Here is an 18,718-nt window from a genome sequence, read left to right as displayed (position 1 = left end):
ATCGAGCCCATTTTCTCCTAAGCTTGATACTATCGCCACCGGGATTACGAGTATGTTAATTAGGGCCCATAATGCAATCCAGTCACCCCACACACCAGCCATAGTCATTCTACACAGATAGATGTCCCGTGCTCCAAGACTGATCTATTCACTGAAATTAATAGCTCGTAGTTTACCGGCGGAGAGCGTAATTTTGTGGCACTGTACGATACTCTTCCGAAGCTATATAGCTGGTCATTTATCACATGGAATAAACAGTTGCCATCTTTGGGGGCTGGCAGCTGGCGATATGCAAGTCCTGCATTTTCCACTTCTAACTCTTTGGTGATTCACTGTAGTCGGAAGCCCTTTTACAAGTATGTACAGAATTTTAATAGTGTTTTTTCTAAGTCAATAGCCTTTGAAGAACAAATAGCAAGTGTGGAATGACACGCATGTCTTTTGAGTGAAATTTTTAGATATGTTCTCACCTTCCTCTGATATAAATCCACACCATTCCATATATTTGGTGGAGATCATTTGCGGTCCAATATATATGGGAATCATTTCTGATTCAGGATCATTTGCGGTCCAATTTGGGGATCATTTGCGGTCCCTTACAGAACTCAACTCCAAAAATCTAATTGACTCTAAAGATTATAAAGAAGAGAAGTCATGAGGAATAATCTTTTTATAAGAATTTGCTGTAAATTTTTATTTCCCAAATTGCTAAATATGAGACATTTTTGGGCAAAACATCGTGATATTTTTCACGGCTACAAACCTGAAACCACCAGTGTTCACGCAGTTCCGTTTTAATGCCCAAATACCACTTATATCACTCCAAAATAAAGTTCCAAAATCCAAAGTTCAATCAGAGAAAGAGATTGCTGTGAGAAAATGTAAAGGCCTGGCTAAACTAGGACACATTGTTTCTTGTTATGTTTCCCGGGGTGGCTAAATGAGCGGGAAACAAACAAAATGTTTTACTGCCCTGGGGCCTGTTTCTCGAAAGCCCGGAAACTTTTCGGGCCCGCAAAGCCATTTTTAGTTAATCTTTATCTAAAAACAGAAAGGTGTATACGCCTGAAACTTCTTTTATGAAGGGAGCTTCTGGTCATATTAAGAATATGTGAATAAACCAGCTCTGTTTGAGATTTTGCTTTGGCTTTCCGGGTGCGAAAACATTTCGGGACCTTCGAGAAACGGATCCGTGGTCGCTAAACTGGGAAACATTGTTTTGGAAAAACAAAGGGCCACGCATGCACATGATAATAAACTGACTTTCCAAGAAGTCTGGGGAGACTTCCAGTCTTTTTTGTTCCAGGGTTTGTTCCCTCATAAATTGTGATCTCAGAATTTTCCATTTGCTTTTGTAATAGTCCCTTGTGATACTATATTTCTCTGACATCTGTGCATCGATTTGAAAGTAAGCCACTTTCTTGTTGTCCCTCTTCATGCAGTCTTCATGAGCTACATCCCACAAAAGGTTGTGCAAGGCAATTTCTTACTTTCTCTCCCTTCCCTTTTCCACGACCAGCATGCTTGTCGCTCTTCCACTTCGACTTCGCGGTTAGTCATTGTTGTGCGCTCGCCGTTGCTGGGAAACGTTTTTAATGAGCAGCACTAGAACCTAGTCAACATTGTTTACACGGTGGCTAGACTGGGACAGATATGTTTCGGCACACAATCTGTGTCCGGGAAGCAAAAATGTTTCCGCAACAATGTTTTCCAAGTTTAGCCAGGCCCTAACAGTATGATAAGTATAAAAATAAATGGACCACCCTCGTAAGCAGGGAACTGCTAATCACTTTAGCCAGCTAATATCTTAGTGTGTTAGAATGTAATAAGGATGGTTTTTTTCACACCATGCTTTTTAATTTGCCCACATTCAAATTCCCAGCCTCTTTTTGCCCAATTACCAGTCCTTTTCCTACTTTTCTTTTTGGCAAATCCCACTTCCCATTTTATCTCTTCAGGCCCCTCTACAGTGAATCTTGTTTCTCTTTTAGTTTCAGTTTCTATACTTTGTAAACCCAGTGTTAAATTCCTTGTTTGTAATTTTATTTTCTATTTTATACAAAATAAAATAATTTTTTTTAGCGAAAACAATATTTATATATAATAGAACCTCCAGTGACGGCCAGCTCTCTACAACGGGCACTTTTTTTGGTCCTGGCGGACAGTCCGTACATTCACTTTTATTTTAACCTCTCCACAACGGCAACAGCCACTAAAGCGAGTCTCACTGTCAAAGTAACCCCTCGACAACGGCCAGTTGATCACCAATTGATGAACGGCGTGCATAGAGCCTCAATTTTTATTGGAAAAGGTCACGAAACATGAAACTTCCATACCATTTTATTGATATATTTTGATTGTGACACTATGCATTTTTCAAAGGTAAAAAAATTTTGAACCCCAGAAAAAACCGGTGTCATATTACACCCCAACCTCTCCATAACGCCCACCTCTTTACTACCACTTTCACCTTTTCCCAAGGTTTCCGTTATGAGGAGAAACTCGATGCGTACACAACAGAAGTGTCTGAGATACTGTAGTGCTATATGATGCTAAACAATCCCCAGAACTGGAACTAGATCTCCCGGGGCCAAGGGTCAAATTAAACAGAGTAAAATCTGGGTACGAGACCAGGGCTCTATAAGAGATGTTCGGGAGTTGTTAATGAAAGATTTCTGCGTGTAGCATTTAAGAAGCTTCTTTTCTGGGGTTGGTGGGGCTCACTTTCGGAATTTTACGTGACATGCCATGGCCATCGTATATGCGCGCAAAACCCCGTTTTCCTTTTCTCGTGTTGCGATAAAACATTACGTAGAATGAAATTAAAGAAAAAAAAATACCATCTTTATTCACTTATGACCTAGAATTTTTGTACGCTTCCACTCGCCCCAATGTTAACAAAATTCGGGACTAAAACCTTGTCGCAGCAACCATACTGTAGATCACCGAGGTTAAAGATTGCACGATCATATATTACAGTTTTAGAAAAAGCGGAAGGTCAGTTGATGCATCACGTCCGTGGGAGACCATAAAGATATTATGCGACGACCGAACCATTTAGCAAAACCATGACAAACTGATACAAATCTCGCGACGTAAAAAGAACAAGTTGTCGACTCCTAGATTCTCCTTACCATGTCAATACACTGGCAGGCAAACGGGTGATGAGAAACAAGAAATTCATCAACTTAAATAGACTATCTTGAAGCACCAACAAATTCTCAAAAGTGACATTAAAAAAACGCACAACAGGCGTTATGGGGAATTGATATTTCAATCTCAGCATTCAAAGACTGTCACACGTAAGGTAGCTCTTAGTTTTACGTTTTTATTCAAGCTGTTATGTAGTGTTTTACAGCAATCTTATATTACTTTATGATAGTGTGTAGATCACTGAAAACAGTTCTTCAGATTTTTGATTAACTGAAAGGGTGACAATCACGTTGATGAGTAAAAACTCGCATGTAAGAACTTAGCGCTTCAAAAATATGAGCCTGTTTAGCCAAGCAAGATCAAGCAGGTTCTTATATGTACTTGGGTTACAGGAGTCACTTTAAGACATACAATCATGATAAAGCTGTGTTTGAAAGTTTTTATCACTCGTCACCTTCTGTTTCGGACTCTTATCTGTTAACGCCCTTTCCAAAATAAAGTTTTTAAATTTTGGGTGGCCGTTTAAATGGGGTAAAGACAATAGAAAACCCTCACCGGAACTTTCGGTGTGGAAATAAATTAGTGATTTATAGTGCAAAAGAAGCAAATGAACAATGATCACATGAATATGATAGTGATAATTTGGTATTTTAAAGGCCATACTGTAACTCATATCTAGTGTAGCATTAACTATTCCACAAATAATGGATTTTAGAACCAATGCAGGTTTTAACAGTCTTTTTTAACAGTTTTAAACTGTTGCAAGTCATAGTAAGACAGTTTATTATATCTCTCAGTTACTACGCACGATATGGTTAGTCAATTTAACAGGTCGCACATTAAAATACGGCCAGCTAAACTTTAAAGATGTGGTTTTTTCTTTGGCCAAAAGGTTTGTGAAATATTAATATCTTACTGATCTCGTCTTCTCAGCCCATACTGTAAGTTATGGAGATATCATAAATATCTAAGTTACGGATCCTTGTTTTTTCCCCTTCGAAAAAACTAGGGAAAAAAACTTGGTCCATGAGTACGGACTTCAAACTTGGCTGTTAAGAGGTATTGCAAAAGCCCGCATGTAAGAACCTACTTTTTTTGAAGTCTGGCAAGCGAGATAGGTTCTTGTATTTTAGGGTTGTTATTGGCAATTTCGTCTAAGTTGGTTCTTAATTAGGTTCTTAATTTCTACGAAGGAGATATAGTTGACGATTGCCAGAAAAATAAATAAACTATGGTTTGGTCCTTAAATATCGAGTATTTATTCACAGCTGTATTGTGATAAGCTTAACACAACAGATTACAGAATTCATTTGTATTGTTCTCTCTATAACAAGAGTTCATAATTTAACTGTAAACCACACATAATTATAAGAACCTGCTTGATCTTACTGTGCTAATAAGGTTTTTATATTTTTGGGCATAGAAATGGCAAATTTCTGCCAGCAGGTTGTTAGACCATTAGCTAGGTTCTTACACGCGGGTTTTTACTGTATTTATGCACCAACATAATGTAAATAAATTACTCTTTGTTATAACATTACACATCTTGTTTATCTGTCTCTCAGCCTGTCTTTGACAATTCTTATTTCAGCTCTTGAAAGGTCTGGTGCAATAGAAAGCTAAAAAAAGAGGTAGATAAGAAACAAAATTCTTGTGTTAGTCTACGAAACTGCAAGAGCTTATCATACAATTAGTGACTATAAGGTAGGAGCGCGATGTTCTCAAAGATATCAAATTTGCAGTCTTGAACCATACTTTGTGACTATTCGAACCGGGCTACTTGGAAAAGAGTTAACCAGTCAGAACGTTACTTGAGAACAAAGGATAGCGATCTTTTTTTTTGAATAAACGATAACATTGAAGAATACGAACAATAGTTCTTATAAATAACAAAATTGAAAACCCAACAAAAAGCAAAGTACTGCAAACCTCTCAGGAAACTTTGCCATTTGTTGATTGGTTAGTTTCGATCCTAAATCAACGGTTTTGGATTAGTTGTCTCAAAATGAGTTTTCAAGCTAAATTTTTCGAGCAAGATTTATAATGATGATAATAGCTGATTTGCACGTTGCCGTCATTTGACTACAACTACCAGAATTCCTTTCGTCTTTTCTTTATTATTTAAATTTTAAAGTCTCAGTGGGGTTTAAATAGCAATTGCTCCAATTAGCATAACAAACAGAAAGAGTGAAGGATTCTGGTAGTTGTAGTCAAATGACGCATTATGCAAATCGCCAAGGACTGAATCGCTTAGAGTGTATACAACGCAGAGAACTTGATAGTGTTTAAGTTACAGGCCGTTACTTGCCGTCATGAGAAAGGTGCCAGTCCATTGTTCTCAGTGCATTTTTTGATTGGTTAGTTTCTTCTACTGTAGGTGGCCCGGTTCGAGTAGTCGCATTGTAACTCGTTCTGTAGCGCACAATTATCTCCGCAAAAAATCTCACAGCTGTTGACATGAATCATCAGACCATTTGGATGGGGTTACATGTAAAGCTCTCCTGCAGAACAATTCATTTTGAGCAATCTTCTCTTACATTAAATCAGCTTCAGAAGTTACTGGAAAATTTGGCATTAGCTTCACAAATATCATTAATCCATTTAGAAATCTCTGGAAGTCTTCATGTCATTTTTGTAAATTTTCGACACTCTTCGGGTTCACTCCAGAAATCTTTGGAGGCCCTTAGGTCAACTTTTGCTGTCTACAGATCAACTTGAAAGATCTTGAACGGTTTGGAAGTCTTGGAATTAAGTTCAGAAATTTGAACAACAACTTTGTACAATTGTACTTCTGCAGAGTATAATAAACAGTTATTCCACGAACATGTGGTGGATATGATAGCCAACTTGTTTTATATGATGGCTGGGCCAATGAAAACTCTCCAATTGCATTATCCAATGATTCAGTTTTAAATAATTTTGGACATTTGCTGGTGTCTTTCAAGCAGAATCAAATAATTTATGTATTACCGGTAATTAAACGACCTTGAGTTCATCAATACATTTTTGTAGATCCCACCGGGATAAATTATCAGAAAATTGTTAAGAAGTCGCCATGAAATGGAAAGACATAGCAACAAAATCAAAAAGTTGAATTCCTTTTCAGTTCAAAAAATACTCCCGGCCACACTACCCAAAATACGCCCAAAAAACCCTCTTTGAAAAGAAAAAGAAAATCAGGGGTTTATCAGAATCCCACGGCATTTTGTGCTAATTAACAGTCAACAGTTGGCCTGCAGACGGCCAATATGTTCTTAAGCCAACATGGCGGCAAATCTTCTAAATTGCGAGCTGGTACCAACAACTCGGTTACCGGCCACCAGGAACTCTCGCCACCAACGAACTCGCCACCAAGCAAAGTCTCCACGCCACCAAACTACTAACAATCTAATAACATTAAACCACAAGCCGAAGAGACTGAAATTCGTTCTACTTTGTTCAGTTGTATCACTCACCCAGCTCGTGTAAGGTTGAAGTTGTTTGATCGTTTAACCGAAGCCTTTTATGAAACACTTACGTAAGCTAAATGCAAACGCAACAGCAAAGCAACTGAGCAATGACAACACAGTCAGTTTTCAAAGAAATAGACATGTAGTTGAATTCTAGAAAGCTATAGTTTCTCGTTAGACAACGAGACACATATCGTATGTCGTCACGTCGTATCACGTCAAGCTAACAAACTTACGAGTCAACTAACATTGTAGTCGTTCGAACAGCGAACACACCTCTACTACTTTACTCTAGTTTATCTTCTCTTAGTGTTTGGTGGCGAGGTGGTTTCTTGGTGGCGAAATTGGACCCTGGTAGCGAGGTGACCGGATACCATAACTCGCCAGCACATAGAAAATCCCTGCTCTACAGACTACGGGCCACTAGGCTTGTACAGAAGTAAATGCTACCACATGTTAAGACTTACTGCACCAAATGAGATATAACTTGGTGGCAAAGAGCACTCCAAATGATGATAGTGTGTCTGTTCATAATGTCTGTGATCATCAGTATGGAAATGAACTATCCATCGTAGAGACCTGTAAGAAATAAGAAAGAAGCATAATTAGTTAGCTATTAACATTGGTGCACTTAATATCTTTCAGTATCAGTTCAATGTGTGTTGCAGTGATGTTGCTGCACATGTTAAAGGAATTCAACTTATGCATGCCTGTTAATGTAAATGGTTTCAAGTAATGTATCAAACACGAAAGACCGTATTTGACCACATTTCCAAACACTGAGAAGAGAGTTGAAATTACGACGCGCAGCGGAGTATTTTTGACGAACTTCGAGGTGTTTGGAAATGTGGTCAAACACTGTCTTGAGTGTTTGATATATCTTCTCAATCTAAACTAAAAGTAAGGAGGAAAGGGAGAAATAAAATCGTAAAAGATCTGTGCTAATTAAGCTGAGATCAGATATCCAATAACCGTCACAGTCACGATTTCCTTTGTTTAAACTTGATGAATTATCAATGAGTCTGAGAACAAAAGTTCAACATTAGACCAACACTCAGTGTTGCAAAAAGTAGCCCGCAACTGTTAAAAATCACCATCTCTTTCATGATCTTGGCGAAAAAAAGATGGCAAAAACGCCATCTACTCCCACAACAAAGCCAAATGCACCAAAACTTTGCACAACAACTTTAAACCTGAAAATTGCATTGCACACTGCATTAATGAATACATGATATAATACATTTAACAAGTAAAAATCTACGAGCGTTCTATCACGAATGTCGTACGCTACTCACTATTTGGTGAATAGCCTCGCAAGCTCTCACAGTGTGCTGTTGTTAACAAAATGGCAGCTGCTTCTTTGCATTTTCAAAGTGTCCGTGAAGAGGATTTAAAGGATTTGTTGTTCAAGGTTTTAACGACCAACCCTAGACTTTAATGACTAGTTTTATACTAAAACGATTAAATTATCTGTTATTACTTTCTATGTATAATAGAAATTTCAAGCTCATAATCTAATTGTTAAATATACGAAGTCGTGCTTTCATCACAGCACAAGAAGAGCCCCATTCTTAATTTCAGTTGTTTGGAATTGCTCAGGCTACAGAAGGAAGTGTGATAATTACCCAAAAGGTATAAGGTTGTAACAAGTTCTGCATTGCGCACGACCACTACGAGCATGCTCAACACCGTACCTATAGCTCTCATCAAATCCCTGTAATAAAACAAAAGAAAACAAGTTTTCATCCTAGTTAGAGGTAAGTGGGCACGTTGCAAACAAACAGCACAAGCTGATGATTAGCCTGCGAGTAGGCTCTTAAACGTTGCAGCAGGAGCAAAGTCGATTAGCAAAGTCGATGTTGTGAGCGTCTTTTGTATTTCAGGTGGCACTTCAACCTGTTTGCTAGACCAGTTATTTGTGGATACTAAACTGCTGTTCAATGAATTCCTCATCAACCAAAACGAGACTCGAGAGTTACTACTGGTAGTAAAACAAAGATACACCTAGACCATATCATCCAGCATTTTTGTATTCCAGCCTGGATATCAGAAATTTCACCCTTACATCCATAGTTTTCATGATGAGAGTTCTGCTGGCTCTGAGGGCGTACACAAACTGAAATGTGTGGCAAATTGCACAAATCGCATGTAACCTCCGGTTAACACGCCAACTAAAACCCAGGTGAGATTCGTCGTGGGAAGATTCACCATGGGAAATGCCATTTGCCATGGTGTGTGTAACCGCACCTAACGCGTCTGTTATGGAGGAGGTACTGAGTACATGATGAAACACATCTGTTTACACATGTAACTCCAGCAAACACATCACAAAATGACTTTCTTACAGCACCTCTTCTTCATCTGACAGTTCACTGTCTGTACTTCTGTCCAACTCTGAATCACTGCTGCTACAAAAACAAAAAAAGCCACGACAACGTCTAAACATCCACGATAAATTTAATTGAATTTGATTAATTTTTTAATTTCTTTTGGACAACTTTTTGCTGGCTTCTACTTGAACCGGACAATCAAATCATGGGAACTGTTGAGGGTAGGGAGATGTTAAATTGTCAAATTCATCATTCGGTCTCACGACAATTTCAAAAGTCTCAACCTGCAAATACTTGAAACCAACCGCAAGTTGTGACAGTTTGATTGGCCATTTGAAATGGAAGCTATCAGAGGTTGTCAAAAGATGTCAAAGGGTTGTCAAAAACTAGTTAAAAATTTTCCTGGGTAGCACTGGTGAGGTGCTTAGCACTGTAAAACCCAATGTACAACATTCAAATTTGAATTAGTAACATCAAATGATATCCCATGAAGAAAGATGTACCACTGTTGAACAAGTCATACAGTTTTTGCATGAGGCAAGCAGCAGTTTAATAAGCTACAAGAACCACACATCATGTTCAAAGTCTAAATCAGGAATTCAAGAAAATCTACAAGCAAGTTACATTGTATTCACAGAAGTACATGCGCATGTGTAATAACATAGTTCATAGTTTAATTTATTACACTGTATATGATCAAAACAGCTGACAGGGTCAATGAGCAAAATCAGCTTGCAAAGTTGTTCTAATTTATGTTAAGAAATTATTAGAACCACAAAATTATTAATTTCCAAAGCCTTTTATGCCAAGTGGTGATCTTTGCACTTAAAATTCCATCCAAATGTTTAATTTGTTTCTGTAAACACAACACAAAGTATAAATGAGAAGTGGCACATCCACAAAGGTGTTCTTTGCACCCTCATTCCTTTTTGATTATCATTATTTAGTCATTCAAAATGAAAGAAAAAAAAAGAAATTAATCAATTCATCCTGCCAACCTGCTTGAGCTGGACACAGTTATCTCCTTTGGCTTTTTCTTTCTAGCTTCTTCCTGCATCTCCTGTAATGAGAAATATACCGATATGTAAGTTAGAGAAATTCAATCTTTTTTGTGTAAAGCGTAAACCAATAGGGTACAAAACAGATCTAGGCAATTGCAACATAACTGGAAGATAAAAATTAATATAAATGGAGTTGTCCTCTACTTAGTGTTGTCTAGGCATTGTCCTCCACATCCCCAACATCACTGCTCAAGCTCAAATAAATTCTTCTTCCTGATGGCTAGACTTTTCTTATAAACTACTTAGTTCTGGGAATTTCACAGAGCATCAAAGCAATGTCCCTACTTATTATTGTCTCGCTTATTCCCTTCACTTCAGTTCCCTTCACTTCAGAAATCTTTGTTTGAAAAATACCTCCAAGATGATTTTAGTGACAATATTTAAGGATCTGACACTAGATGGATTTGTGTTCAACTCCTCCACATCTTATATTGAAAATTAATAGTCAACTGGTCAGCCTCCAATCAGTTGGGATCTTTAACAAGTTTTCATTTCTATTTAGTAAAGTTATTTCTATTTAGTATAAGATATATTTGCATCTTCATTTTATAGCCTCCCTAATTAGCATAGCAGTGCTAAATATCTTGACACTTAAATAAAGTGATTTATTTTTTTGATTTTTAGTTTTACCGTCAGCAAAAGATCCTTGTCCAGGCCTAGTTAGTTCACATGTTATTGCAAAGATTTTTCAAGATTCGCAAAGGATTAGGATTTCACTAGGATCTTACAAAAATTCTTAACAACAACTAGTATTAAGAAGACATGATTGATCATTCATAGTTCAAATGTATGATCTTTCATATATTCACTTGCATTCTTCATCATCTATGGGTATATTTAATTTTTACAAACTCACAAAGTGGCCACCTCTCAGTTGGCTTGATAGCTCAGTTGGTAGAGCACTGCACTAGTATTGCAGAGGTCATGGGTTAGAATCCTGTTTAGGCCTCAGTCTTTTTTTCAGGCTTTAATTTCACAACTGCTTAAGTTGTGTTATAACTGTGATGATCAATCGTGTCTTCAAATCTTTCTCCACAGTTCAAATATATGATCTTTCATATAGTCACTTGCTGATGCAATAACTAGTACTAGATGTGAAATCCTACAAAAATTCCTTGAAGATCCCTGAGGACCCTTGAAAACTTTCCACAAGATTCTTGACATTTTGTCAAGGATCCTGCAGTAAAACCTGTTGACCACTGGGGATGATAAATGCAAATCCTCAAAGGTCTTTGTGCAGTTTTGTCACGAAGGTTCTTGAAAAGCTTTTACCAGACTGCGTTGTAAGTTACTCGCCTGGATCTTAAGCTGTCTCTCCTCCAGTTCCTCTGGTGAAAGAACTTCTTCTGCTACTTTACTTATTGTATTGTCTAAGACCTGAAAGATCAAAAAGTAATTTAAACAACACTCAAATAACCACCATGTCTACATACTGTACATTTACATTTAGAACATATCCCATATTGTTTTTCTTCTTCAAAAATTCACAAAAATTATAAGAAATTAACTTTTTAAAGGAATTTTAAAATAAAAAACACTAAATACATGTAAGTATACTGTATTGACAATGATAAATAATTTTTACCTTCCTTTAAGTTTTTCCAAACCAGAACCACTTTAATTTTCATGAGAGGGGAAGGGGGTCAGATTCTGCTTGCATTCACAAAATACTTTCGTTTTCAATTACATGTACTAGTACCTTAGAATTCTGATAGTAATGGCCCCCATTACTTTTGGATTTAGCAGGCAAAAGGGCCGGTTATTTTCGAGTAGTCGTTACTTTTGGGTAGCCGTTATTTTCGGATGGTTAAAAAAAACGTTTGTACGGTGCGGTAATTCACAGTCTTTTCTGAAATAAGAGGACACATAACACAACTAACTACCCACATAAATAAAGCAAACTGTATACAACAAGAAAGGTCCCAAATGTTGGAATTGTAGGACAATGTACAATGCAACTAATTACACTTAACTCTGCTGCCAGACAAAAAACCGTACAAATCATTTAAAGTTCAAGAAATGTTTAGCAAAGTTCAAAATCAGATCACAAATCCCTCTTCAGTGTTTAGTCCTGAATCCCAACCAGTTTCTAACAGGAAAAGTAACTGCGGGTGAAAGAGGGGTTCTTTTTACTAAATGGACGGGGCAAGCTTAGCAAGGCATTTCTCACCATCTCCAGTCCGAGATACAGTTGTTCGTTCTTTCGTGAAATGAAGAATCGTCCTGCCAACTTCAGGGCAATGCAATAGCGAAATCAATCTTAGTGGCCTGGAGAACTATACAATTGGCCACTTGAGCAACGTGGAGCAGATATGGTTCCATGATGATGAATACATGTAACAACAATTTAAGACGGTACAATGAATCACGCAAAGACTTTTATGGTGTCACTGTAAATAATAAGAAAATCATTTGTCACCTTCCAGTGGCGTTAAGTTGAAACCTCTCATCGTATTACAGTTGAGACAATTTCACATTTGTTTTGACAGTTGTACACGGTGTGGATACCATACTACAGGTCAAAGATTTTCACACGTTCTTGTTATCTCATGCAATGTTGATATAAACTGTGCCCCAATTACAACTGGTGGCAAAAGCAAACACCTTACAGTACCTTAATAAGAAAGAAGAAAAATTTTTTCGTTCCAGTTACTTTTTACGTTAGTCTTTGAAATAGCATTGCACATCGATCTATAGTACTGTGTGAAACATTGTTAGTATTAAACAAAATACGGCTTTTTATTGTATTCGAGAGGTACATGTAATCTTCACAGGGCTGCTACTTTCAGGCGGGCTGTTACTTTCAGGGGGGCCACTACTTTCGGGATTCAATAAGAAAGTGAAAAATTAACATTACTTTCAGGGAGGCGTTATTTTTTTTTGGGGGGGGGGGCAGTTACTATTGGAATTCTATGGTAACTAGTACGCATAATTAGGTAAAATTCACGTCTGTTCAAAACAATTCACTAAGAAAAATTTCTGTGATCTTGAGATTAAGGTGCCATGCATGTTTGCTTTAATTAGGGTGGGATTTCAAGTACTATTTTATAAAAGTTACTTTTTAATTAGTAATTTTATTATTAATGTCTTTTCATAGTTTTGCTGGTCTATACAATCATACAACTGTTTATTATCTACTTAACAGTTAAATTCTGTATGTCACAATACCTTCACTGGTACCGCTGACTTCAGTTGTGCCTTTGCTCTGCAGTTTGGGCAATCACTAGCATGACTGAAAAAAGCAACACTATCCTTAAGTAGTGGAGGTGCAGTGACCTAACGGTTAGTGCAGTCAACTCTGGATCAGGCGGTACAGGTTGTAGCCCTAGCCTGGGTCATTGTGCTGCGTTCTTAGGTAAGACACAAAACTCTCACAAACCCAGACATACATATGGAAACCAGCAAATTAAATTTAATGCTGGGAGTAACACTACTGGTGCCTTCAAGCTGTAGAAACCAGGATAAGCTAATTGGACATATAGGCTACTTGACCTGACAGTTAGCCTTTTCTTTACTTTCACGTTATCAGTATTAAGTACTTATGCCTGCATTTGTCCATTGGCAAGTAATTATGGTGCATAAAATGTGTTGCAGTGAATTAAATGTTTGGGGTTATCCTGCGATGGACAAACATCCTATCGAGGGGGCAGTAGAAATATTCCTAATCCCTCAATGCTTCAGGAACCGGAGATAAGTGCTGACCTGATGGGCCACTAGACTTGAAAGCAGGTTTAATTGACCTAGCCTTAAAAATAGATTTAATTTCTGTTACTTAAGCGCATCTTACCCAAGCCAGTCTCTGATGCAGCCAAAACAGAAGGTGTGAGAGCAAGGCAGGGTGTGTGCTAACACCATGAGTTCCCGACAGATACAGCATAACAGCTCCTCATTCAGATCTGCCAGGCACTTCTTGGATCTTTCATCTGAAATCCAACATTCAGCATCTAACTGTTTTCACTACAGAAAGCCCCAGTGCAAAGTTTTGCATTCTGACTTAAAATTAAATAGAACAGAACCACATCTGATTCAGTCCAACAATCACATAGTACATGTACTTGTCTGAGCTTTAGAAAAACTTCACTACAATAATTTAACTGATATAACACCGAAAGCAGTCCATTTATTACAAAATGTCTCTTGATTCAGAGAGCTCTGTAGGGAATGAAGTTTATCACGAGAAAGTTTTCAATAAGATCTTTCACAAAGTTGCTCCAAGAACATAATACAACACGCACCATCATTTTCTTCCCTCAAAACTTTTATTTCTTATGATTAAAAATACCATTACATGCAAATACTGTACCTTCTTTGCTTCTTTCTTTTTCTTGTGAATGACTATTGACTTTTTTGTTAATATCTTCAGTCACCTGCCATTAATGATTAGAAGTTAATGTTACAGCAAAAGTATCCCCTGGCTCTTACAGTGGATGTACAAACAGTCCATATTGTGTAAGATCCATAAATCTTGACTGTGTTATTGGAAAGACTCATACAAAAAGTTTGAGAGAGCTTAAGACTATAAGATTATCTCCTTTTGTGCTAATAAAATTAAAATCGAAACACTCTTGTTGCTAAAAGAGGTTACAATATTTTATAGTACGACAATTGTCACGCAATACATAACATTCATGACTACTCTTCCATCAGTTCCCAAGGTTAAAAAATTGACTAGACTTCATATTGTCAAAAGAAATCAAAAACACAATAATTAATAAAATTTTAATATTAACAAACACAACAGGCTGACACATTTATTACTCTACGCAACTCACATGAGTTACACTGTAACTTCAAAATTCTTCTTTCTGATTTCAACACAGGTCTCCTACTTTTCTGTGAGAGAATTTGTTTGTTCAGAATGTAAATCTCTAGAGATCACCACGTTCTGAGTCAATCACTGCAGCTAAGAATTTACTGCTTAAATTATATAAAATGATTAACTAAAGAAACTTTCAAGGAACACACCTCTTTGCTTTTCACATCAGCTTTACTCTTCTTTTCCGAAGGACCACTGAATATTAAGATTGAAGATTAAAAAAGAAAAGTCAGGAAAGAAGTTTATTTCTCATTCAAAGCTCAACAACAATTTTTTTTAAATATTAAAATTAATTATCCTCTGTTGCAAGAGGTTTGACAACATTTGCAAGAATCAATAGGTCAATTTTCACTTACTAGACAAAAGTACAAATATGTTTAACAATAAGAAGTGGAGGTGAATAGTACTTGCTATTTGCCTCCGAGGTGGACAATCAGAATGTGTAGAAAGCACTATTCACTTGTGTGGTATATACTAATAATAGTTATTAATAATCTTTACATACTATTCATTAGGCAACAGAGATATTTTTCAAAATTACAAGTATATGTACAGTGTACAGCTGTATATATGTACATGTTCGAGTACCTTTCCTCCTTAACTTTCAAAGCAAAATTTTGATAGAGACTCCAAGAATTGTTAGTAATCTTCTGTTGCGATCAATTCAAGACTTCAACATTACTGTACTGCTATGAAAATTAGCATTGACATGTAGAGCACCCTTATATGTGTTTGGGAGTAAAAGGGTTAAGCACAATGATGGTGCATTCTGAATGCTGCAGCCATAGGAAGAAGGGTTACCCAAGGAGATAACACAAGATTACTCATGATGTCACGGACAAGGCTAATTGGGGGGTTGAAAAATGTCAGAATTCTGGAAATGTTTTGTGGGAGGGGTTACTCTTCAATTATGCTACCCCAAAGTTTGTACTCTGGGCAGAGAGACTCCCATGTGAAAAGGGTTTGGACGTTCTATGTCTCACTTAGGGGTGTTCATCAGAGATTTTGGACTCAATAGGTGCTTTCCATTATGCCAAACCGACCGGTCAGAGATCAGTGGGAATACCCGAGATAATGGAATGACATATTCTGATCAAACTGGGCAAACCAAGAGGAATGGCTCACACCATTTTTCATTCCTTTTCAAGATTCCCTACATAAGTGAAGAGAAGTAGGGCAATGAACCTGCTGGTCAAAAATGAAACGGCAAATTTCAGTCGGTATATTCCGACTGAAATAAGTGGACCATCTCCTGTAGAGGTGATCCCGAATATTCCGGTCAGAAGAAACCGAAAGACCTTTCCATTTGACTTCTGACCAAAATTTCCGGAATCTTTGGCAACAGACCATTTTACAGTTGTCTGCTCAGTGACCTGGCCTTTAGATGGCAGCGAGGCTGGAGTTGACCTCGTTTTGATACAGACCTCACTGCTTTTGTTATGTAAATGCACCTACAACCTTGGTCTCAAATGTTGGAAAAATTCCCCCTTCCCCCCAGTTCAATGTTGGGGTAGAAATTCATGTCCATCGATTGTGCTGGTATCTCCGGCATTGAACGGGGGCACGGGGGAAATTTCCAAGACAATACATCCACAGTTGTCGTTAGCATCAGAACAACTTGTTTTACACAACAAAAGCAGTGAGGTCTGTATCAAAACAAGGTCAACTCCAGTCTTGCTGCCATCCAAAGGCCAGCTCACTGAGCAGACAACTGTAAAATGGTCCATTAATGGAAAGCACCCAATTTCTAGCCGTCAATGAATACATATCTTTCAAGGTTACACTAGTAAGAAGAAATAATTTTAAAAAAGCTGTCAACTTTCGTTAAAGTTGAATCATTTAGGGGTCAAGTAAAGCTAGAGCCATGCCCACTTTGGTCTCCTTCAGGGATTTAATTCAAATTTTTCGACCAACATCCCGACCTTTTCAAGAGGGAATTCCCTCCCCGGGAGGGTGGGGGTTGTACGTGCAGTACCTGAGTTCTTCAGTGGTTGACACCGGCTGTTTTCTTTTGCTCCGTCTAACTCTTCCATCACTGGTACCTTCTCCGAGAGAGCCTGCCTCTTGAGAATCATTTTGACAGACCTCCTTAAAAACATACACAAGCTCTGAATCGTATGTAGACAAAGTCTGTCCCTCCATCGTTTTGACACCCGCACCACCGAAAACAAGTTCATCTCCCTCGCAAAGAACGGCGGAACTCCGCTTTGTTTTGTTCACAAGCAATCCATTTAATCCTTCACAATCTAATCTGAATTTTCCCTTGTCGAAATGAATTTCAGCGTGAACACGGCTGATCATCAGGGGAGAGACAGAACTGTCGATCACCACATCCGAGTGCTGTTCGCTGCGCCCAAAGCGAGTGACCGTTGACTTCAGCACGATTTTTTCCGGCTGCAGAGATGGATTGTAAGTTCTTCCTTCGATCTGTTGAAGGCATAACATTTTTGGGGACTTGTTTGATCAATCTGAAGTTCAAAACTCCGTCATGTCATATGCAACCGTCCTTGCTGTCATTTGTTGTTTACGCTGCAAACCACGATGATTATTCGGATTTATTCGGGCACGTTCGGACAAGTTCGGAGTCAGCTCCCATCATACAGCGCGCACGGGTGACTTTTGACTAGCTCAAGAGAACAAGGGATAAAGGATATCTCTACTAAAGCAAGATTTTTAAGGAATTAGGGGAACACACTTTTTACCCTGAGAGGTCCCCAAAGTTACGAAAATTGTATGAATGCTAAAGGAGAAATAAATCAGGGAAAAAAAAAACAATAAAAACAACGGCAAATCGTCGACCCCGGCTCCTGGGGCACTACTATATAAAAAGAACGGGGATGCTCGTCGTACGTTTTAGGGGTCAAAAAGGCGGTTTTGGTAGCTCTTAGGGTGCTCAGCCTCAAAAGGTCTACAGCGGGAGCTTTTGCAGTACCTTTTAGGGTATTGAGTCAAAAAAATATGACAGGAGATAATGTGTTGTTTTAAAATTTCAAGCCCGTACCTCTTAGAGTTCCTTCTCAAAATTTTCGATGAGCACCCCATCCTTTCTATATGGGAGCCCCCCCCCGGTCCCCAGCACTCCCCCTGTGCCCACAACACCACAGTTACTGCGCTCCAACCAAGGAGGGACGCCTGGAAACGAGTCATGGGCTGTGTCTCAGGATCGACAATGACTCTATACCTCAAGCTGCTACATTGATATAGAAACGATTATGGCTAACCAACTAAAGTTCTTTTTAGTTTTTGGTTTTTATTCAGGCTGCTAGTGTAGCAAAGTCGTCTGAGCATTTCTTTTCCTTTTTTTATTAACCTAATATAACATCCATACATTGCCTAACTTCAAGATGTAAGTACATCCATGTTAAAATGTTGTTTTCGCCATCTTGTCCCCAAGGCCCGCGCGTTTCGGTCAATTAACTATTCAATCTCGTTGCCAGAGCCCTCGTTAACTGATCAAAAATGATTTCTGAACATGCGCAGAGAGACAAACCGCTGACAAATGCTGGCTGGCTTTCGTACTTCACCTGAAGGTCCCGATTTTTTATGGTCACCAAAACGATCGCGGCCCATGGGAACGAGATTGTTTCCGACATAAACAATTACACTTCTGGTTTCTTTCACCAATATATAGATTTAGGCCAGCCTAAAAGCGTAGCTCCTGGGCCGGGTTGTTCAAAGCCCGATTAAGCTAACCCAGAAAAAGGTAGAATTTTGATTTGAGTTTTGTAACTTTGCAGTGAGGTTTCTGTATATTGTTTGGCCTTCTGTTTTGAGTTTTAATAATCAACATATACACAAAACAAAACAGCAAAAAACATTTGTATAGAAGAAAAAGTTATAATTCCATTAACTTTTAATCCTGGGTTAGCGTAAACCGGCTTCCGAGCAATCCTGCCCTGTTTCCAATAG

General features: G+C 38.2%; 1 protein-coding gene and 1 non-coding gene across 4 annotated transcripts; one reads left to right on the top strand and one right to left on the bottom strand.

The window, feature by feature from the left end:
* Positions 1-1,140: 1,140 nt before the first annotated feature.
* On the bottom strand, positions 1,141-18,424 carry LOC145460515 (uncharacterized). Of its 3 annotated transcripts, none has more exons than XM_081445358.1 (11): positions 16,785-18,424; positions 14,959-15,004; positions 14,297-14,360; positions 13,781-13,916; positions 13,162-13,225; positions 11,290-11,370; positions 9,923-9,992; positions 8,953-9,011; positions 8,228-8,316; positions 7,070-7,181; positions 1,141-4,772 (listed from the first exon to the last, which is right to left on the bottom strand). In XM_081445358.1, the coding sequence occupies exons 1-11, from the start codon at positions 17,252-17,254 to the stop codon at positions 4,704-4,706; spliced, it is 1,260 nt and encodes a 419-aa protein (XP_081301484.1). In that variant the 5' UTR covers positions 17,255-18,424; the 3' UTR covers positions 1,141-4,703. The 3 variants fall into 3 exon arrangements, with proteins under 3 accessions (XP_081301484.1, XP_081301485.1, XP_081301486.1); XM_081445359.1 differs by having other exon boundaries at positions 8,953-9,010; positions 9,931-9,992; XM_081445360.1 differs by having other exon boundaries at positions 8,953-9,007; positions 9,931-9,992.
* Trnat-agu (transfer RNA threonine (anticodon AGU)) lies at positions 10,870-10,942 on the top strand. The gene has a single exon. It is a non-coding gene; the product is annotated as a tRNA-Thr (tRNA).
* Positions 18,425-18,718: the final 294 nt, after the last annotated feature.

This window comes from Orbicella franksi, chromosome 11 (genome assembly GCF_964199315.1).
Source record: "Orbicella franksi chromosome 11, jaOrbFran1.1, whole genome shotgun sequence".
Lineage (NCBI taxonomy): Eukaryota > Metazoa > Cnidaria > Anthozoa > Scleractinia > Merulinidae > Orbicella > Orbicella franksi.
This window is presented reverse-complemented; position numbering and strand designations above follow the sequence as displayed.